The sequence below is a fragment of the Poecile atricapillus genome, chromosome 1 (genome assembly GCF_030490865.1).
Source record: "Poecile atricapillus isolate bPoeAtr1 chromosome 1, bPoeAtr1.hap1, whole genome shotgun sequence".
Lineage (NCBI taxonomy): Eukaryota > Metazoa > Chordata > Aves > Passeriformes > Paridae > Poecile > Poecile atricapillus.
This window is the reverse complement of record NC_081249.1, coordinates 62717917-62740733: the sequence shown is the minus strand read 5'-3', so window position 1 is coordinate 62740733 and position 22817 is coordinate 62717917. Positions and strand designations below refer to the sequence as shown.

General features: G+C 41.9%; 1 protein-coding gene across 7 annotated transcripts in view; it reads left to right on the top strand.

Annotated features, from left to right (window-relative positions):
- The window catches only part of CAB39L (calcium binding protein 39 like), a 61516-nt gene extending 39252 nt beyond the window's left edge, over positions 1-22264 (top strand). For all 7 annotated transcript variants that reach the window (XM_058849758.1, XM_058849742.1, XM_058849751.1 and 4 more), the window contains 6 exons: positions 2682-2800; positions 7210-7378; positions 10899-10958; positions 12506-12571; positions 13191-13334; positions 20512-22264. In XM_058849758.1, coding sequence (XP_058705741.1) covers positions 2682-2800; positions 7210-7378; positions 10899-10958; positions 12506-12571; positions 13191-13334; positions 20512-20691 — 738 coding nt within the window. In that variant the 3' untranslated portion in view covers positions 20692-22264. The remainder of the gene's footprint in view (positions 1-2681; positions 2801-7209; positions 7379-10898; positions 10959-12505; positions 12572-13190; positions 13335-20511) is intronic.
- Positions 22265-22817: the final 553 nt, after the last annotated feature.

Genomic DNA, 22817 nt, shown 5'->3' with positions numbered 1-22817 from the left:
CAAGCACTGGATGAAATACCTAATCTGTTGTTGAATTGCTGTTATTACAAACAATTCTCATAATTCTTATTGCAAAATATATTTTTTTTTAGTTGCAAAAACTTTCCAATCATTTAGACAAGCTGTTATACATGTTCTTTGAACTAAACACTAGAAACCAAATGTCACTGAACAAGAGGACAGTAAGAGTATGTGCTGCTTTGTCTTCATGTCTTCCTACTGACTTTTCCAGTTTATCAACTTTTCTGTTTCCATTTTGTCATATTGGTGGCCCCAGCTGGTATTTAAGTTTCTTCTTTGAACAAGCAATTTCATTACTCTATAACATGCAAAGTTAATTTTTTCATCCATATGTAATGGTAAAAAGTAAATCATTAACTACTGAAAATCTGATTTCTGAAGGCGATAATGTTACTTTGCTTTGTCCTGATTCCCTGTGTCCTCCTCACCAACCCTTCTGCCTACTTTGATGCCAGTTTTTCACAGCTGAGCTTCCCTTTGTGTTTTCAAAGACTGTATAGGGGAGACTTGTACACATCCATCACACATCTGTAGAAAACACAGGTTTATTACTTCTGCCTCTCAACAAACAAGATATAATTTCAGTGATGATGTTGTTATGAAACATTAAAGTCAGGTTTGGGCAGGAGCCCAGAATCAAGATCAGACTGGATTTTTAGAAATTTAAAATATGAAATTTATTTTTGAACTTTGAAGAGCTGAGGCAAACAGAAGAAGTCGACTAAAAATGTAGATGTTACTGTGTGTAAGCCTAAAGGTTTAAAAACCTTTAGCTTTACCAAAACTCCTAATATAGGCAATAAATAACTACAAGCCCAGGACTGGTGATTTTATAATCTTTCCCTTACTTTGCCTTGAAACAGGGGCTAAATCATGGCATAGGTATTATACAAATTTTATTTATATAATGCATCCTTGGCAGGTTTTTTTGTTCCTGTCTAGCCTCTTTCTCTTCATGCTGCCTTATCTTTTCCTTCAGTGGCCATATGTGTTTCATTATAAGGCAAAATTCAATTGCGGATCCAAGTAAGGAGTGTTTTGAAAGTACTCCTACAATTTTAATGTATGTCAGGTGGTGAGGGAAATCTGTCAGAGTTCCCTCCTATCTGCCTCCATTCCCTCCTGGAGAACCATGGAAATCAACTCTGGCTTTCACTGATTTCTAGAAAATTAGCTATAATTGGATATATATATCTATATATCTATATCTATCTCCTCCTCTGTGCGTGGATATTATGCTGCAATGCACACAGTATTAAGTAACTAATATAAAATCCAGCCTAGCAGAGAGGATCCCTTAATTTCTGGCCATCTTTACCTCACCCTTTCAACAGCTCTTCTCTGTCTGAATTGTTTTCATCTTGGAGCAACTGCTGAAGCCCGTGGGGATTGCAGGATTCCAGGCATATGGTATGGGTGTTGTAAAGATAGGGGAGAATGGGATGTCTTTATACAGAATTAGCCTATTTGAAATTATGTCCAAGGGTCAAAAAAAGTGTTGCAGACAAAGGCAGATGGACTGGCCTGCTCTGATTTGATTCTCCTGTTTAATTCCCAGAGTCTCCAAGTCTCCAAGCCAGCTGGGCTGGAACAAGTAGGAAAGCAGAATACTTTGTGTTCCTTAGCACTGATTTATTTGTAGAGGTGAAACCAGGGAATTTTCCTCCGTGTGAAACTATCTGCTCCTTGGCTTCAAACATTTAATAAATTCTCTGCCAAGGAATGTTTGTCCTCCCAAGACAGATCAATGAGCATGTACAGATTATAAGTGACCTTTTGCTTTAGCTTGCCCTGTGCATAGTGACCAGCTGTTGACTCAGTGCCTTGGTTACTGGTCCTTAGTGCAGCCATCTCCCAGCTCCCTTAACTTCACACATCAATTTGTCTGCTGTGCAGGGGAGGAGGAGGATTTCTAATGCAAGATGCATTGGTGAACCCTGTGGCTGAATAGAATGTGATTTGGAAAGACCTTCCGGAAAGCTGTTTGCACAGGGAAGCATTTGAAGACAAAATGTGATTGTGTAGATAGGTGCATACAGCACAACATTGGGACAAAGAGAAGGACCTCAGTTTTGATTAAAGCAGGGGCACGTTTGTGATGCAGCCGTTTTACTGGGAGTAGTTACTTCATTTTTCATGGTAAATAATGGGAACAGCTTAATTTCAACCCTGATTTTAAGAAATGTAATCACACTTGGAGTTGTTTGCATTTGACTAATGAAAAGCTTTAGCTTTTTAAGTGTTGGCAGTGTGGCAGTGATTTGGTACCAGCTCGATTACTCACATTTGGAGGCTACGGGAATAACAGCACACACGGCAACAGCATGCTTGACTTGGGGTAGTGGCTTGCTTTCATGGTGCTTTAGTGTTGCTGCTTGAAATAGCCAGGGACTTGGTTGACACTGTAAGAGGAATGCACATCTTCACTTAGGGGAAAAAAGGTGCAAATAGGAGTGGGGAAGTCAGGAGCCTTCAGAGCTGCCTGGAGGAGGAAGCCTTCTTGTGGAAACAGCAAATATGAGGCAGAGAGACTATGGAGAAAAAAATAAAAGGCTGACCTGTTCTGTTTTCACTTTCATTTGTACTTTAAATCAGTATTATAGTAAATGGTTGTTTGCTCATGTTTTTCTAAGCAAAGATATATTTTGGTTCTTTAACAGGGCAAAAAGGATGTTTCCCAGATATTCAACAACATCTTGAGAAGACAAATTGGCACACGCAGCCCTACTGTGGAATACATTAGTGCCCATCCACATATCCTATTCATGCTTCTAAAAGGGTAGGTACTTTGAGTTTCATTTAAGAGCATTGCCTGGAACATGTTGGTATTGCAGTTGATCTACTTTCTCACTTTTATTTTTCTTTTTAAAAAAAGGATTTTAAGATTTTGTTCCATATTTCTAACTGTATTTTTTCATATTGACTTTCTTTCTATGGAACTCTATAGTTGTTAATGATCGGGTTATTTCATTTGGCTGTTATTTCTTCACCAAACTTCATGTTGAAATAATTATGTGCTGGTTGTTTTTGACTGCTCCCCGTGTGATATATAATTAATTTCTCACCATAAGCTCATGTGTAGCATAGTCGGTGACTGCTCAGGTTCAGTTAGACCTTTTTGCACTGCAGGAGTGACCAACAGTGGTGTCTGTAAATAACTGCCGTCAAACTGGAGCACTGTGTGGTAGAACAGAGAGAAGCAAAGATGCATTAAAAGAGTAGTTGTGCCTGTGGGACAGACTTCTCCAATGCTTGTGGCCACAAGTGAACTACAACTTTAAATTATTTCTGTAATTAACTCCACAACTTTCAACATTAATTTTTTTTTTTTGTCTTTTCAACCTCAGGACAGTGATGATAATTCTCTCATCATTATTAAAAACAATTTTTAATTTCCTATGTATATACAATCATTTTCTTCCCTTTTCTCTATCTTTGCTTTTTTCAGTTTTCACTCATTTTGATCTTGCACATTGAGTATGTATCACTACCATATGTCTGGGCTTTATTTAAAGATAAAAAATATTTTTGGATTATGTCCCAGATTTTCTTTGGCATCTGTAGCAACCAAGAATATTAAGATGATAGTAAAGTTTTTATGCATATGTGCTTCTGACAGACATTTTACAGTAAGTGACCTGAGTCAGTGGATGAATTTAAATGACATCACTTAGATGCTTTTTTTGGAGAATGCTGCTGCATGCAGCAGCATGTCTATGGTCCTTGGGCTCCTTGTTCATGATGTCTTGACCAGCCCTCTTTAGCCCTGCACTGGCTCAGAATTGCCATTTCTGGAATGTCTTGTTAAAAAGTGTGGTTGAATCCATCAGCAGAGGTCCAGAGTCAGTCCTGCCCAGCCTGAGCAGCTGCTGCAGAACATGCTGCTGTAATGATGTCAGACGTGATGATGCCTTCCCTGCCTGTGTTCTGCTGCTGGGACTGTCTAAAAATGAGACCTAAAATCTGTGCCTGCAGCCAGAGCAGGTCCCTGGACACACAGCTTGCTGCATGCCCACAGCGTGGGGTGCGTGTGTACAGTCAGCTGTAGGATTGGGAAACAAGCACCTCGTGTTAGACACCACCATGTGAAAATGTGACTTGAGGACATGTTTTCTTATTTATTTAATGCTGAATTAATTATATCCTTTATATTATATAGCTATATATTTATATAATGCTACAGGAAATACAGGAAATCAAAATCTGCTTAAAGGAAATGGGTTTGGCTAACTTGTGCCAGTTTGTGTTTATTATATGACATCATGACATTACCTGGAGAGAAAAAAAAATCATCTCTACCATGACTATAAAATAAATGGCCCAGGACTACTGTGAACATTGTATTTCTATTGGATGCAAAATATCCTCTGCCCCCGTCAGTCCCCGCTAGCAAAAGGTTGCTTTTATGTGGCTCAATGTGAGCTCTTTTCAGTCAGAGCTCCCACCCAGTGTTTCCTGTCTCATACTCCAGTGGAACTGCCAGCTTGAGATAACAGTTCCTGCCTTTTAGGCTTAGGTTTACTTGTTGCCTGCTTCCATCTTCTCAGTTTCAAAAAACGCACAGCACATAGTTAATTTCTTTATTTTCTTCCTTTCATTCATGCAGGTGATTTGCTGCTGCATGAGGACTTGCTTTAATAGCATCTTACTTTCTGAGTGCAGGCTTTGTGTATAAGATTTCAGATGAGTACAGTATTTGGTGTACACAGAGAACCAGGTGTATTTGGGCCAATTTTTTTCTCTGGTGTCAGCCTATTGAATTAGCCCAGAAATAACTTTGGTCCTCTGTAATTTAAAATATTTTCCCTCTAGGTAAGTGACTGTTGAGGACTTAGTTTATGGCACTTGCATTGTTTCTCTCAAGTTACACATTTAGAAGCTTCTTTTTGAATATATATATATCTATATAGCTCATGCCACATGCTATCTCTACCCTAGACACTGCTTCATACTGTGTTGTGATGGCCTCTTCATATCACAGTTAGATAGTTAGGCCAGTTACAGCTTTAATGGTATATTGGCTGAGGTTGCAGAATTCCCCTTGAGTTCATCCAAGGAGAAACTCAGGCTATACAAGTAGTGTAAAGTCGGATCAGAATATATCTGTTTAACACCTTGTGTCTCCCAGCCTTGATGCCTTCCAAATCTCCTGTCTGTGCTCCTCACCTTGTACCATCTTCACTAACCATGGAAGAATGATTCCCTTTACACAGAAATGCATTTCTGCTCTCAGTCTTGCCTCTTTCAAACTCTACAATAAGTGTTTTGAAATACTTCAAGGCCATTGTTTAATTTTCTAGTTGTCTCCAATATTCACTGTGTGGGGGTTTCTTTAGATTATAAGTTCATCCAGACAGAGAAGAACTCAGTATTTTTTTCTGCTGTGGGAATTAATCAGCATAGAGCACTAATTACTCATTAAAAGTGATTTTGAAACACATTTCTATCATTCCTGCCTGGTGGCTGTGCATTTAAGTGTGGGTGCAAAGGACATACTAGCTATGACTGGGCAGCCTGTAAACTTCTTCCAGGCTTATTCCAGGTGCCAAACTCAACTTCCCTTGCTCATGTGAACAGCCAAAGGTCCATAACCCACTTCCAGATAATGGAGCATTTGACTAAGAATGATTCTGTTGATACTTAATGTTTTTAAAAGTTATTGTGCTGGAAACAATGTAATTTGCTTTTATTCCAACCAAAATATTCATTAGCCAACTATTAAATATTTTCCTGGCTGCACTCCTAGGAGCAGCTCTGCCTCATTTCTCTTAAAAATTAATATTCCTGTTAATGGAGTTGATGCCTCAATAGGAAACATCAGTGAATTTCTGCTGTCTGTAGAGTTAGAAATTCAAGTTTGCAAATGCTTCCCCAAACCAAAACAAATAGGGGCTTGAGTGCCTGCATATCCTTGAGGGTGGGAAGCTTCATTTGCCTGTTTGGAATAGCAATCCATTTTCATTAAGCCAACTATTGTTGACAGCAGGTTGAAGTATGCAGCTCTGGTATGCTTGCAGAACACTACCATTCTTTTAAATTGCATGCTGGTGCTAAGTTTGAGGGCCCACTCACTTACAGCACAGATGGCCTTTTGTATTTTTCTTCCTTTCTTATAATTGTATTTCTTTTGGCCTAGTGATAGGAATTAATTGTGCAAAGGAAAAACGATGCTGATAAGCTCTGGGTGATAATGCACAGTTCTGATATAGTATAACCAGTTTATTGAAACAGAGAGTGCTTTCTGTCCCCCTGGACTTCAACCACTTTCACATGATTTCTGGCAGACTGCTGGAAGAACTTAAAATTAAGTCCTTCTTGACTGTTGGATTTCATCCTTTTTATTTTTAAATGTGTTTCTAACAGTTTTGTTTCAGATTAATTTCAGCTTTAAAGAAATCAAGACTTTACAGAAACTGAAGATGATCAGAATTGCCTCCCTCCTCCCTCCCTCCTTTCTCTGAGGGCAAGATATGTGCGTGCTCCTGGCTATTGCAGTGCCTTTGCCGTAACAGGATTGTAACTTGAGGAATGGGTGCTTGTGTCCAGAACACAGACAGAGACTCTGCAGAAGAGGAATTGAGCAGAATTCCTCTTAAACTAAAAAAAAAAAAAAAAGAAAAAAAATCAGACTTACAAAAAGCTTAATCCTGTGTAGACTGACTGGAGAGACTCTTCCTGTCTTCCTCACTAATACTCCAGAGTGATGTCCTCTAGAGGAGGAGTGGGAGGTGATGGATGGTCATGAGGTGTTACAGTTTTCTTGGATAAGCTGAGGAGATTTAAATTCTCAGAATTAAATCTGAAAAGGGAGGTTATTATATTGTACAGGCAGTGCTTTCTCACAGATCCAAAAGGGTGAAGGAGCTCTGTTGAAATGTTGCACAGTCCCTACGGTCTTTCCACAGAGAGGAGGTGTAGTGCAAATTTACACTGAAATGTGTTTTGACTTGGGAAGAGAGAGCTTTGCAATGAAGAATTCTGGCAGCCTTATCTGTGTGTCTGCTCCTGAGCTTTGGGATGAGGTCCTACAGCTGGGTATGGCACTGTGGCTGGGAGCTGCCCTCCACGTGTGGTGTCCCTTCTGGCACATGTGCTCCCTGCACCACAAAGTTCCCTGTTGCTAGAAAGGTGCCTGTTTATCTTTGTTCTTCTGTGTTTTGATGTTTTCTGTTTCTCTTCTTTCTCCAGATATGAATCCCCAAATATTGCCTTACGTTGTGGAATTATGCTGAGAGAGTGTATCCGCCATGAACCCTTGGCCAAAATCATACTATTTTCAGAACAGTTCAGAGACTTTTTTAAATATGTGGAAATGTCAACATTTGATATTGCTTCTGATGCCTTTGCTACATTCAAGGTAAATTATTTAATATGTGCATCATAGTTTATGTCAAAAGCAGCACTCCATCAGAAGTCATCACTGAGCATTGTGCTGCTTTGAACTGGGTGGCTTTTTTATTGTTCAGTAAAGGATGTAATTAATTAACCCTTGATCTGATTGCAGCAGGATTCACAACAGTGATCAAGTCTGCAAAGAATCTTTAGAGAAATGTAAATCTCTGTTTAATGAACATTCTTCACCTTGACAACCTATGGTCTTTCATGCTACTATTTAAAACTCAAATTAATCATGTATTACCTGCAGCTCTTGTAAAATGCATAACCTTTTTCTCTCCCTGCCTTCCCCCAAGACAAACCCACTGCCCATCATGACCACACGAGTAAATAGAAGACACCATTTAAAACCAACATTTGAAATCATTGTCATTTTTGCTGTCCCTTCTGAGCTCAGCAGTCAAGTTTAGATTAATGCCACGCCTGCTGATTATTTTACAATGTATTCATAGTCTTCTGTGACCCATGGTTCAGTGTAAGCTAAAAGCTAAGTAGGTGGAAGCACTGCATAGGCTCTGTGGAGTGCAGAGTGTACTGTGTAGAGTTTGTGCTGTATTAAAAATGAGGCTGGGTGAGGTTGCCAAATTTCTTGGAGTTTGTATGTGGCCAGCATCCTTCCCACCAGGTGCCAGTACAGTCTTTGAGGAAAAAAAAATAAATTGATGCCTTTGAACTTCACATACAGGGAAGATTAATTTATTTCTGAAAAACAGCTTAAGAAAGCTGAGGGAAAATCTTTTTAGTTAAAGACTCTTCTAAATATAGATGTGACTCCTTTTTTTCTTCTATCACTGAGCTCCCTGCTGTCATGGAAACACATTGTTTATTCTTTCCTTTCAAAGCTAATTAGAAACATGATTAGATAGACCTCAGGAGTAATTGTAAGGAATGTTAGAGCTCAGCTCAGTGATTCTATATACACTGAAACCTGGCTTTTTGCTGGTGTTTACAAACCTACTGAATGGGATAAGGATTTGCATAATGGAGATAACGTTGCATTCTTCAGTAATGACTTGAGCGGGATTAGCAATTCAAATCACCCCTTAATCAGTTGCAGCATCTTTCCCTTATTTTAAGTTTTCACTGTTGTGGTGTCCATTAGGTAAAGGTTATGAAATTCAAAGTAGCACAAAAACACAGGCAAGGTATAAAAATGCAACATAACAGATATTTAAATCTTCTGTTTCTGGTACTTTACTCTATGCTCAGAAGAATATTTGTCTCTGGTCAGAAAAAGTGCTCCTGGACTCAGTTCCCAGCTTGACAGAAGAGATTTGCATCTTCTCCCCAAGTCCTACTTTGAGCAGGACAGCAGAGTGTGTTGGTGGTGATGGACAGTCTTCACCCCAGCCAGGAGGCAGGATGGGGACAAGGGTGAATTAAGCTGTGACAGGGACTGTAGGCTGTTACAGCCGTCCCAAAAAAAGAGGGGTGGATGTTGTTCACAAATCTACAGCTGTAGAATGTACTTCTGTCCCCTGTGAACAGAGTGTATTTTTAGCAGGATTTAAAAATAGGATTCTACATCCTCATATGCACTGGAAAGAGAGGAGTATGAGGGCAGTTCATCCTCAGACAAAGGACAGAAATCGCCTTTTAAAATGCTTGGGGGAAATGTATAAATGGCATTTTTAGGTTTTTTTGAAATTGCCTCTTAGCACCTGATACATGGTCAGTTCTGGAAATAAACCAGCTGCTCATCTCATCTCATCTCCTGTTTGTCTGTTACTCTGAATAGCTGGAACAGCAAGAAGTGATGTGGAAGCAATTGAATCATGAAATTTGGAGCTACCTCATTTCTAATAATGGAAAAATAAGTGCTGTGATTGTTTGCTGGCTGGATTACTGAACTCACGTTTTTGTTTCTGTTGTCCCCATGTTGGATTTGCAGTTGCCACCACGGTGTCTGGTTTGGAGCTGAAAGCCTTGGATAGTCTATGCACCAGAGGAGGGCTTAATTAAATGTGCATTAAAGTCTGAGGATATTTATAGTAGGGAAGCACTGGAATTTTTGATGATCTGGAGATGTACTTCTTAATTAAAGTTATCCAGGTGCACTGCAGAGAGGAGACAGAGCTGTTAAAAATGCAGAGGGCTTGTATTTCAAGGTATAAGCTGGGTGTGGAGGGTGCAAGCAGCAGCTGGAACAGGCTGGCTGAATGCTGCTGCTCCACACTTCCTTGTGGAGGAAGCTTGCTTTTCATTTCCTATGAAAAACTCATTTTGGATTATATTTCATTCGTGCCCCCTGTTGAAGGACTTATACTTGCCTCTAAGTGCCCTGCACAAAAGCTCCTGAATCACATGTTTCAGTCAGCCTTTAAAACTGCTGTCACTGCAGTCCTGCTAAATGAAGGGATGTATTTAAAACAGGCACTGGATTTTGTAACTCTCTGCTTTTCTCTTATAACTGATGGTAAAAATAAATTAAAGGATTAGTATGTGAAGGATTTCTTTTATTTGGGAGGATGTGTCTGTCCATCTGCTAGAGCTCCTCATCAGCTTCAGTCTCTGCCCGGGTAGGGAAACCAAGAAAAAGATTATGAAAAAGAGCAGAAACTGATTCACTGAAAAATACCAGATTGAATGGACTTCATCAGGCATTTCTTGTGATCAATGTTATGTTTTAAAAGAACCAGTAAGATAAAAATCTTACTTAAATGCCTCACACTGGCTACTCATTTTGTAGCTATTCATCCAGTTGAAAGACTCAATTTCTTGTGGAGCTGAACATTTGCAACTCTGTCACTGAGCACCAGCATCCCCATTCTGTGGGAAAGGTTCTTTTAATTTAAATTTAGATTAGTTTGCCTTCTGGAATGGGAGGCAGTCTGTCCAGCTGTCTGAAAGGTCCACTACTGCTTTGTGTCAGAAAGCAAACCTTGGGCAGGAAAAGCTCTACAGAAGGGACTCATCCCACTTACCTGACACTCCTTCCAGGGAAGGGAGTGGAGATGGAGGGAGCCTGGATGGCTTAGATTAGGCTGGTGCCTAGCTTTCCTTATTAAATTGTTGAATGTATATAAAGTGTCTGAATTTGAGTTTTCCTTGTTGAATTCTTGGAGATGAGCAATAGCAGTTCTGGCTTAGCATTATTCCCAGCTGTGGGGTAGCATGTGGATCACTTTTGGCTTGGAGACCATAGCTCATCCTCCATAAAGGATTAATTTAATTTCTTGCCTTTTCCCCATCCCTGTTTCATGTGCGTACTGTGCACTGTGACCTAACAACAACAAGAAAAGGTGGGAGGGAAACAGGAATAAAAAGAAAGAGTATTAGAATAGCTCTATATTGATTCTCTTAGCATTAATTAACTGAGTTCTCCCCTAAAGTCCTACTAAACACATAATGAATGCAATGTTGTCTATGGAAATAATGTTGTAAATGCCTTCTGTTCAAAAGTGCTGAAATACATTTGAGAATCAAGGGACAATCAAAGGCACTCACTCTCTCAGGTAACCTTTTTCTCTGTTCTTCCCCAGGACCTGTTAACACGACACAAATTGTTGGTGGCAGAATTTCTGGAACAAAATTATGATGTAGTAAGTATCAACGCTAAAAGTCTTTTTAAAAAATCTGTTCTGGCTTGGCTGGAAAAAACTGTGCAGGTGGTTTCCTGCTCTGCATAAACTCCTCACACAGAACTGCAAAATCAAACACTGCTTTGTACTGGAGTACAATCCACACCTGGCCTGTGAAATGCAGATATGCCCTCTGCCCACACCTGGGGACAAACACCAAGGTTTCTGGAGAACTCATAGGTTAAGAGCAAGTTTTACTCCTCGCTGCATGCATTAGATCTCCTCAAGTGTGAATGGAACTGAAACTTCCTGTGTAAACAGATCACAGGAGAAAATTTGTGCATGGTTTTAAACAGTTTTGTGATACCCCAGCACTGACAGGGCCATACCAGTGTTATTTGTTGTACTTTGGGACAGAGGAGAAGTGTTATTGGAACAAGTTCTGGCATTACTGGAAGTTACATTTACCTAAATGAGGAACTGAGGTCTGAGTATTCCTATCATCTTCCTAAGGCAATTAGTCCCTTAGTTGCTGTTTTTAATTTTAATTTTTTGGCTCCCTTTTGGACCAAATGTGGGTCAGAAAAATTCCATTGGATTCAACTAAAATTGGATTGATACAGATCATGGAATTAGACTGTGGGTTATGTTTTCATGTTACTTGAGGTATTCTTTATTTCATTGCCAAAATGAAAAGACAAATTTCTTTCATTCTGATTACCAAAAAGGTTAAATAAAGAGCAGGCTTATTATTGCTGAGTCACTAATGCAGCTTAGCTGGAGCAAAATAAGTGTCTCTGCTAATCTTTTCTCTTAATACTGAAGCACTGCACTGGAACAGTCCCCATTCTACATTTATATGACATTTTAAATTTTTAAGTATCAGTTGCCTAAGCAAGCTGGTTGTTTTTTTTTTTTTTGGTGACTATTGGACAGCAGTGTTGATTTTGCCCACTTGTTGGGTAGATGGTTTGAACATACTGCAGCCTTCTCTCTCAGTCTTCCTGAGCACAAGATCCCCTTGGTCATCCCTGCAAAAGCCAGCACACACTTTGCTCCTAGTGACCCTCCCTGGGCAAAGAGCTTTAATGAGCGAGGCTGCTGAAGGCAGGTGAGGTGGCACCTCACAAAAGGAGCATTTGGGATGCCCCATCACCATTTCGGGGTGTTGTATTATGTCACACAGCCAGGCATGACCATGATCTGAGTGAGTGGATGTTATGTGCTGGACCCACACGTCCTGGCAGCAGAGTCACCCTTCTGCAGGAGAAGGCTGTCCAGGCGTACTTCTATTCCAGTTGGCTCACACCAGCCCCTGCTCCATCCAGTCCATATGTGGTATTCCCCCTCTGCAGCACTTGGAAGAGGAGTGTTCCTGGGCGTTAATTCAGTGCATGATAACCAGCCAAGAGACAAGAGAAAAGCCAAGAGCAGCTGGGCCTGGCACTGCAGTGAAGTGTTAGAGGGTGGCACTGCTGCAGCCTCTGCTGCTCCTCTGGGGTGAGAAGGACCAAGAGAAGAGAGGATGGACGTGAATCTGATGTATTTGTGTTTTCTTGTTACTCTAGATCTTTGAGGATTATGAAAAACTCCTTCATTCTGAGAATTATGTAACAAAGAGACAATCTTTGAAGGTAAAGTCTCTCAGCACTTTCCTCCTAAATTTGTACTCTCTGTTGTGCAGAATATCAAGGTACATGTATAGCAATGGAGCAGCCATTTTTCTATTGAAAAAAAGAGCAAAGGGCTTGTGATGCTCTTCCTGAAATGCACAGGAGGTCACTGTGTCTTTTCTTTCCTGGACCTCTGGGGAAGCACTGGGCCATTTCTATGGAGCGAGCGCTATCACCTCTCCTCTGAGCTCAGATCTGTGCTTTGGTTCAGAAAGTGGGTTACAATGAACTTGAAAGTCTCTGTCTGGTGCACCAAGTGTGACATGGCCTGCACATGGAAGCAGAGGGTGTGAATATAACATGGGAATGAAATAAGGGACAGCCGCACTACACTTGCTTTTGTCCCAGCTGCTCACACCAGCCCATATGCAGAATCCCTCTCTATAGTATTTAGGAGATGAGCATTGTTGAGTATTAAGTAACCCACTGCATGATAAGAAGTCTAGTTATTTTTTTTTTTAAAGGTAGTGACATTGAAACCTCTTAAGCAAATATTGAAATAGGCTGCTGCTTTCTTTGCATTCAAAAATGACGTGGTTAACTGAAAAAAATGTGGGTTTTTTTCTAATTGTGCTTACAGCTTCTGGGTGAACTGATTCTGGACCGACACAACTTCGCCATCATGACAAAATACATCAGCAAACCAGAAAACCTGAAGCTGATGATGAACTTGCTGCGAGATAAAAGCCCCAACATTCAGTTTGAAGCATTCCATGTGTTCAAGGTGAGCCAGTATGAGGTGGCAGACTTTCTCTTCTCATAAAAGTGTCTTTCAAGTTGGGCAAGAAGAACTCCAGAAAATTAAGGCAAAGGTTGGGGTTTACAGTCACTTGCAGTGTTTGAGAGTGTCATAATTGAAAATGTTTCTATCACTCAACCTTGGATTTCTGTTTGCCTGCCTTCAGGTGAGACCTAAAGCAGTGTCATTTTGGTTTGAGCTGGGGGTAGTCAGTCAAGTAGCCATGAACTACAGGTAGCAAAATACACAACTTCTAGGTAGTATCCAGGGGACTTTCTCCCCACTCCTGGATCATTTTACAATGTGATTCTGGGTAAAGATAAAAAAATAATCTTAAATCTTTATCTAAAGATTAAAAGTAGGTGTGCTGGGCATCAGTGCAAAAGCAACATGCTTTTAAAGGTATTAAAAAGGTTTGATAAATCTGAGCTTGAAATGAATTTTACCCTTCCATCATTTTGCAGTGACATTAATGCAGTGTTAAAAAATTACCAGACCCAACCAGTGTCCCTTTTTTCTTGATGATCAATGTTACTAAGTTAGAAGTTTACCATTTTCCTATCACAAGAGTTCTTTGCTCTGGAACAGAAGGTGAGTCAGATTGTTATGCAAAACTAACTCTAATTTGGAATGAACATGTTAATTTCAAACTATAAATAGAGTTGTTAATTATTACCAGAAGAGGAATTTTGAGCCTCTAAGGATATCCCTTTTCTAAGCTGCCTAAGAAAGATACCAGATAACACCAAATGACTGGAAAGAGGTCACAATACCCTCCACAAATTCAGGGTGACTAGTTGAGTTTTGTACTTATGCCATTTCTGATTTGGAAAAAAAGCTTTCAGATCTTCAGTGTGGAGACTTAGAGAATGTGCAGCTTCTCCAAAAAGCTTTAAGTTTTCTAAAAAAAAACCAAAACAACAAACCCAAAAAAGCTTCAAGGAGGATTAAAAGAAAATTCCTTGTGTGAAATAAGCAGCTTGGTAAGCTGTTCCCTTGCTGGCTTCCTCCAGTCAACTGAACCACTGTGAGTAACTTCTCCTCCTCCTCCTTATCAGGAGGTGTGTGGCTCCAAGATAAGCAAGCGGTCTGGCTCCAGACACTTGCAGCCTTTGAGATGCCAGTGGGGAGAAGGTATTGGAGGATTGGGGTTTCTTAGCTGCTCTGTGAATAAATGCAAGATTTTTATTTATGAAAGACATGAGTTGCTGTTCCTGGATTAATGATAGGCATGGACCAGGCCTTGGGAATGGCTGATTTCACTTTTTTTAGGAGGCATTCAAAAGAACTTGGAATAATGTAAAAGGATTCCAGTGTGCAACCATGTAATACAGTACTGTTCTTCCCAGTCTGCTTTCCCACTCCTCCCTTCCACTATGTCACATCCCATTTCCAGTTGGAGTGGGGATATTGCAGGCTCATCCTTGCTTGACCACTTGCAGTTGCTGCCATGGGGACATAATGCTTGGAGTGCCAGCAAAACAAACCATGAGCAACAGTGGTGTTGTGTCTCTTCAGTTCAAAGGGCCAAACCCTGTCCTCAGACAGTGGGGTGTTGTTGGTCTTCTCCAGTGGTACCAGTCAGCAGCATTTCAGCAGGGCCAAGGTATTCCCATGGCACTCCTCACACTGCCTCAAACACTGTGCTCACTGTGGGGCAGCTGCAGACTCAGAGCAGAACCTGATCAACTGGAAGTTGCTCATTCACAGCCACCAGCAGCACACCACAGAGTAGCTGTAGAGGTGCAGCAGCTCCCCTTTTAGGATCCTCCTTACTGAGGGTCTGGGCTCCCTGGACATACCCAGATCCTCTCCAGGGGGAAGGGTTGTTACAGGGTTTGTTACAGAAAATTGCACTGTGAATTAGCTTTGTAGAGAGAGTCAGAGAAGCTCTTTTCCCTCTGATTTCACTGCTTAAATTGGGTTCTAACTTCTTGAGGACAGCTGAAATCCTTACATATTTAAGAGACTGGCTGTTTGTGCCCTGTTCTGCAGTGTCCCTGCCTCCTGTTTCTGGGTTCATGTCCCTCAGCCTGGTTCTCTTGTCATCTGTAATATTCCATGTTGATGTTACCGGGAGAGGAACCTTGTCCTCAGCTTCTAATCTCATAAATTTTAAACTGTGCCTGCATTTTTAAATTATGCTTGCAAAATACCTATGCAGTCCTGGCTGAAATTACAGTAGAATAACCACAGTGATTTGGAATCAAAGGTCTGCTGAGAAGTGAATACTTGCTGCTCTGTCTGAGCTGCCAGAAGATTTGGGTTTAAATTACCTGATTTAGATGTTTCACCAGTTAGACACAGTTTAAATGAAAAAGTGTTTGTTTTGTAAGCATCCAGACTCCAACACTCCCATGCCCCAGCTGACCCAAAAAAAGGCTTATGACTCTTACTCCCTGAGGCGATTTCTAATTATTGCAGATTTGAAACTGTAAGATAGAGATGAAAGTGATGAGCACTTCTAGTGCAAACTTACTTTGGAGGAACATTTTGTGGCTGAAAATGTCAATGCCCCCAAGCTCTGAGAATATGTAATTCATCCAACTTACTGTGAGTGGGAAAATGAAGACAAAGTGCCCACTTGGAGTGCCTCTTTCCATTCTCCATTTCAGAGATGGCTGATCTTCCTCCTAACTCAGCCCCATCTCTTCTTTTGCCTGAAACAAAATGGACCTTCTGCCTTGCAGCACCATCCTAAAGGCCTGCAGCTGCTTTGCGAAATTGGATGTCCCAGGAAACGTATGCATAAGGATTACCCAGTATTTTAGCATGAGGAAAAGCTAACACACCTCACCCCTTCCCTCCTCCTTCATAATAATCCAAGGGGATCACTTAGACTTGCAGGCTTTGAGAATCACTGGTTCTTCTCTGCAGTGATTTCAGTGGAGAGAAGGACCAGTCTTGAGCGTGCTCACTTTGGGGATCAAATATTGGGAAGGGCTCTCCAGCTGTGGTGGATTTTTGATGTGTTCCACTAGCAGAGCCTGCTCTGAGTTTGCCTGTCTGTAGGGGAGGCTGTATCTTTCAGATGTGTGTGAATGTGGTGCAGGGATTCCTTTGACCTCACACATTCACAAACAAAGGGTAGGAACAGCTCTCTTGGATTTCACAATTTGCTGATTTTGAGGAAAACACCCTGCAGCAGTGAGCTGGGATTATGTGACTTTCTTGCTCTTAAGGAGACATTAAGCAAGATATATTTTACTGTTTAAATCTAAAATTAGAATGGGTACACTGTGTTTTGTGACCTCAGTTTCATTTTTCCATTCTCTTTCATGCACATTACGAGCTACCTCCTGCAGCTTGCTCTGCAAACGGCCTCACTTAATTTGAACATACTGACAGTTTGCTCTTGGTACGAAGCTGAGGCCTTGTTTGTGGCGATGTGTCCTCTCTGTTTCTCAGCTGCATAATCTAAAGGGCAAGGATTATTATGTGAAGCACTGTGCTATGAGCAGCATGAACAGTGTGTGTTCTGTGTGTGCAGTGTCCTGACAGTCACATTGTGCATGACCCCAGAGTAAGTCCTAAAATACTCAGTCTGGAGCATCCTGTAATTGCTCTTGCTCTGCTCTTGCCCCTGAAGGTGGTAATGCCTGGTTACTAATTGTAAGGAAATAAGGTCAAATTTTCTAATCAAATAATTTTGATGTTTGTTTGCAGAAGTACATTAGGACTTTTAATGGAGAAGGTAACAACTGTTCCACTTTGGACAACTTTTGAAGCTTTGGAGTTGATTTTCATTCCAGGCCTTTTGCAAATACTCATGAAAGGAAGCTGTCTCTGTTTTGAGACAGTTATATTTAGAGTTGGATTTTTTATATGGGTGCTGTCTTCATTTTGGGTTTCTGTCTCTCTCATCTATCTGAATTTAGTGCTCTAGAACATAGATCCTTTCATAATAAAACCACAGGTGACACCAAGTTCTCTGTGGTTTGATCCAACTTCATTTTAGTTGAAATGTTCCAGATAGCATTAATAATGTTTCTGTTTTTAGGGATTGATTGCCATCTCTATGCCAATGCAGAGTTCTGAGTGAGGGGGACCTTTTCTAACAAAAAGTCTTGTGGTGGTCATACTCCTGGGCTCTGTGAAACTGGTCAGTTGATACTGGCAGAATTGATTTTGTTTGCTTAGCCAAACTATTGAATAACATTTCAGGAATTTTCTGGTCCTTGAACATTCTCTCTTTACGAGTCCCTGTTGACACTGAGCAAGACTGGCAGTTGAGATGATCTTTGTTTGAACGTTCACTTTGCCAGTTTTGCAAGGGGAAGATTGTAATCTATAAATAATTGAGCAGGAAGATAAACAGGATGTGATGGCTTCTATGAAACTAAGTTCTTTATTATTTGCTATGGTAATACCAGTGGTAGGTCCAATATGAAATACTATTTACTAGGTTTACCACCAACCTTCCAGTTCTGTTTGCAGAGCAGAGAGCTTTTATAAGAAGAATTATTCGGATTTCTTCATTTTGAGAGTCACCCTTCAGACAAATATTAGGGAGGCCTAATACTCATTGAAGGAAGATGTTCAGCACTTCAAGGTCAGGGCTTCTTTGGTGCCTTCCATTTGCATTGTCATCAGAGGATGTCTGAGCATGTGCATCCTGCCAGTGCATTTGATTGTTTCTTCACCTCATCACCAAGGGGGAACTAAACTCCAAAATAAAAATTTCTCATAAAGATTAGCAAATCCCTGCCTGTAGGTTTACATCCTGCTTTGCCCCAAGGTAGCTCATCCAGATGACTGGGGGCTTATCATAGTCCAAATCCTGGAAGTGTCTGTCTTCCCTCAGAAAGATCACCTGCTGTAGGTCAGCACACAGGGAGCTGCATCCTGGGGCTGCTCCAGCTGAGAGCATGAAGTGCTGCAGCCTTCTCCAGAGAGAAACATTCATACTCAGGAGATCTCAAGATTCATGTTCCTTAGATAAAGCACAGACTGGAAAGCTGTAAAGTATATTCAGATTTACATCCCCAAACCCTTTTTCCTCCAGTCTAAGGGGAGGAAATGCACCAACATCAGTGTATCAAAGTTATTTGCAAAGGAGGTGATGCTGCTCTCAGATGCATCAGCTTTTGAGTGTCCCTCAGGTGAAGTGAGAGCTGTGAACTGGCCATCCCACGCACAGGCAGATGTGTCCCTGGTACAGGGCTGCCCTGTGAGTACTTCAGGCATTGTGCAGGAAAGTGGCTGCTCAGAAGGGATCCTTGGGAATGGAGGCTGTTAGTGCTACACTTGAGAAGTTTTAGATGGCAAGGGGGAATAAAAAGGAATCATTTAGGATGATAGCTCAGGGTAATTAGAGAAGGACAAGGTGGAGGCCTATGTGTATAACTGTAGATAGTGTACTGTCACTGGGACCATGGCCTGGACACTAGATCAAGGAAAACTGTAGCACATTTGGGGAGGGTTTACCTAGCATGGCAGAGATTGCAGCTCTATCTGCACAGCAGAGGGCAAAGTACCTTGCAGCAGGGACTCCTAGGAACATCTGAGGAGGAGGGATCCAGAGGAGACAAAAGCATAGACAGAGATTAAGACTATTCTAGCATCAGGATGCCGGCGTTTAAGAGAAGATGCTTTGCTTCACCTTTGTGAAATGAAAAAGTACTTCTAGGTTCCTTTTTGAGCAGAAGTATTCAGTGAGGTACTGTTGGTGTGTGTTGAACCCCACTCCTTCCATATGTTCCCCCAACGTGGCACTTTTCCCACCACTTCTAGAACATCCTCTGATTCTGGAGTATGAAGTCTAATGGTGGGTCCAGTCTGAACCCTGCCCCACCTTTACCAGGTGTTGTCTTAAGGACAAGAGGCTGTAGCACAGCACAGAGTGCATGATTCTCATCAGGTAGCACAGCTCCTCCCTGAGCAGCTGGATGTGGCCCAGGTTCTCCTGTGGGTACAACCTCAGGGGAGACAAAGGGACCTGCAGAAGAGCCCGAGATTGGGAGCCAGCAGTGGTGCCGCCTGTGCTCGGCAGGGCAACATGCCTTTCTGTACTGTCAGCAGATGTTTTCATTCTGTTTTGGACAGGCTTGGAGGGAAACTGGATGCTTTCCAGTTCTGTCCATCCTTAATTTCTTCTCATTGGGTAGAGAATAACTGGAGTTATTTCTGTCGTTGCACAAGCGCTCAGGCGGTGTTTGTTGACCAGCCATGGTAACCTCGGTGTGAGCCAGATGTGGGAGCTGCTCCTGGGGTGGCTGGGGTGCTCTACACGTGTGTTCCCACCACAGCCCCGCGCCCCATCTGCCCCTCCTGACTGACGTCCCCAGAGCCCCAGCTCTGTGGCATCCCGAGGTCCCTGAAAAGAGCCTTTCATTGCTGCCCTTTGCAACCAGCCTAAGGGTTGCACTTAACCCAGAGAAAATGTTAAAGAAACAGTGTTGTGGCATGAGGGGTCATACTCAGAGCTGGAAAACTGCAGCTTTAGAGATTACAGAAAGAAGAGTCAGAGCATTGAAGAAGGCCACTAAGCCCACGGTGCTGGGCTGGCTGTGCCAGGTGAGCATCTGTGTCTCATGTCACCTTCCTGCACTGCCACCCTCCTCTGGTCAGCAAAGGCTGCAGAGGTGCTGGACACACCACGACCCTCCTGCTCCTGCTGCTGTAAGTTTCCATGCTCCCATGAATGGATTAGGCAGAGGGAAGTGAGGCCTCTGACATACTTTTCCAAACCAAAACAAAGCTGGCAAATCTAATTTTAGGCCTGGTTTAATATGGAAATGATATCAATACTGACACAAAGCTTTTCCATTCTCCTGATAATTAATTTCTGTGTATTTGTCTTGTGGGTGGGAAGAGGCTGAGAATATTGATAGCTCCCTCTCAACAGCTGGGTTTACAGTCAAAAGTTTTTATCACCAAAGACCAAAATGAAAGGGAAGCGATACCACACGCAGGCATAGTTTTGCTTCAATTTGCTGTCGAACCAACATGTTTGAACTCCTGTCTGACTGCCTTGGGACAAGGTGTGTAGCAGTCTAGTATCTGCCTGCCAGCCTTCAGCAGACTCGTTAGAAAGCAATTTATGGGGATGTTGTGACTGATGTTCCTCTATCTCTCTCTCTCTCTCTCTCTCTCTCTGTCTCTCTCTCTCTGTCCCCACCCCCTCGCTGTCTGTCTGTGCCTGATTTTGTTTGCATGTTAGGTTTTTGTGGCCAGTCCAAACAAAACACAGCCTATTGTGGAGATCCTGTTGAAAAACCAACCCAAGCTAATTGAGTTTCTGAGCAATTTCCAGAAAGAAAGGACGGACGACGAACAATTCACTGATGAGAAGAACTACCTGATTAAGCAAATCCGAGACTTGAAAAAGCCAACGGCATGAAGAACACCTCTTGTTTTCCACTGTAGGCATTAATCTCAGTTGTTAAGTTCCTCTGTGTCCCTTAAACACCACAATAGTGCTTGAGAAGGCACAGCAAGTGCCTGGTTTTTATTTTGTCTTTGTTCCTAGATGTCAAGAGTATAGGGGTTTTACATGAGAACTAAAGAACCAAAAATCTAGAATAATATATTATTTTTAATCAAGACTATAATTATTTATGTCAGTTTAGAATCTCTCTGTGATAGAAGCTGGTTTGACAGATTGGTTTTTTTGTGCTCAAGAAGAATGAACTTCTTTGCTTAACTTTATCAGCAAACTCAAGCTCTGGCAAGGGCACAGAGCAGGTCTTCTGAGGACTGTGACGTTGTTCCTTCACACCTGTAGTTGTGACTTGGTTCTAGTGCTGCACACACACACAAGACTGTGAAAGAGTACATCGGTCTCTGGAGTTAGCTGCACTTATAGGTCAGGTTCTTTAGTCAAAACTGTGGAAGATGAAAAGCAGTAAAGGTCACGTTTTTGCTTCATTTTGTGTTCTTTCCATCTTTTTTTTTCTCCCCTAGATCAGAGGTTTTCTATTCAGTGCTAGGGAACGGATGGATGTATCAGCCATCTGAGCTGTTTCTGCCTAACTCCCATTTCTCTGTGTGTGATCTGTCTTGTGCTAGAGCACAGGTTTTTCCTACCAGCTCCCAAGCAGTCTCATGAGGAGCAGCCCCACACACACAGTGCTCACATGCCCCGTAATGGGAAAAGGCAAGGGCAACCCCCCATCAAAGGCCTCGCTGTGTTGCCGATAAAGTGTTCCCCCACCTACAGAAACCATCCATAGTCAAGAATATTGGGTGGTAGCCAGAGCTACTTGGCTGAATTGTGACAAGGGCTGAGCCTCAGCACCAGCGTGAGAGGAGGGTCCTTAGTGTCCTTGCATCTGAATTCCAGTCCTGGCTGTGCAAGGTGGGGTTGAGCTGAGTTCAGCAAGGGAATCATGAAAAGGCCTCAGCCAGATCTGCCCAGGAGGCCACTGGGCAGCCCCAGGCACCAAAGGCCACCCATAGTCCAGCATTCTCTGTCCTTGTTCATCATAACATGAATTCAGGTTCTGTGTTAAAGTTGTAGAAGAGGAGGTTGTTGCACCAATAATGTTTTGAGTTTATTAAACTCTATGGTACAGACAGTGTTTCCCTGGTGTGTTTGAAGTGTTTTTGGGGTCTTTTGTTTTCTAACAGGAAAATGTTACTCTGATGCTTTATTAGGAAGTGGAGTTTGAGAGCAGGGAGTGGAAATTTCTTGAATTTTTCTGGACAGCCTAAGTTCTGAGTTTTCCTATTTGCTGTAAGAAAGTTGTCTAGTTAAAACTCTAGCTAATGCTTCAGATAACAGGTGACACTGAATTGTAAAAACAGAACAAGCCCCTTAGCCCCTTTCTTTCACTGAACTGTTGTATATTGAGGTAACTGACACTTTAATTTATGTGCTTTAGAAAAGGGAAGAAACAGAACAGATTGTGGTCTCATTTTTTTTTTTTTTTCAGATGTCAGATACAAAAAATGTACATCTTAGTTGCCTGGAATTTTAAAGAAAAAATATTTACAAGCTATTAAAGGCATGATTACTGATCACTCTTTATTTCTGTCTCTGGGGTTTTTTTCCCTCTTGCCTTTCTGGATAGCCAGACTCTACAGTGCTAAATTCCTTCTCTCCTTTGCCAGCTGGTTTCAGCAGATGGAGAGGGATGAGCACTGCCTTCAGAGCCAATGCTCTCTGAAGCATCACCTCTGCAGCTCTGGCTGGCAGGGGTCTGGCAACCCCAGCCCAGCTTAGTCTGGCCATGAGCCTCACCCCCACTCTGGGTGGTGTTTGCTGGCAGTGGTCACTTGCAGGTCGATAAGGGAGCATCTCACAGTCCTCAGAGCCAGTAATTTTTAGTCTGATCCTCTGAGATTTGGAGCCTGAATCCGAAGGGTGCTTGGCTGTGTTCTGAGCTCCTGGGGTGGGGCTGGTCTCCAGGGCTGGATTAACACAAAGACACGTGTCCATTGCCTCAGCCTCTGGAGTCACATGAGAACATTGGGATTCCAGCCAGTGCTAGGAAAAAGTGTCTCATGGTGTGTTGCTGGGGAATG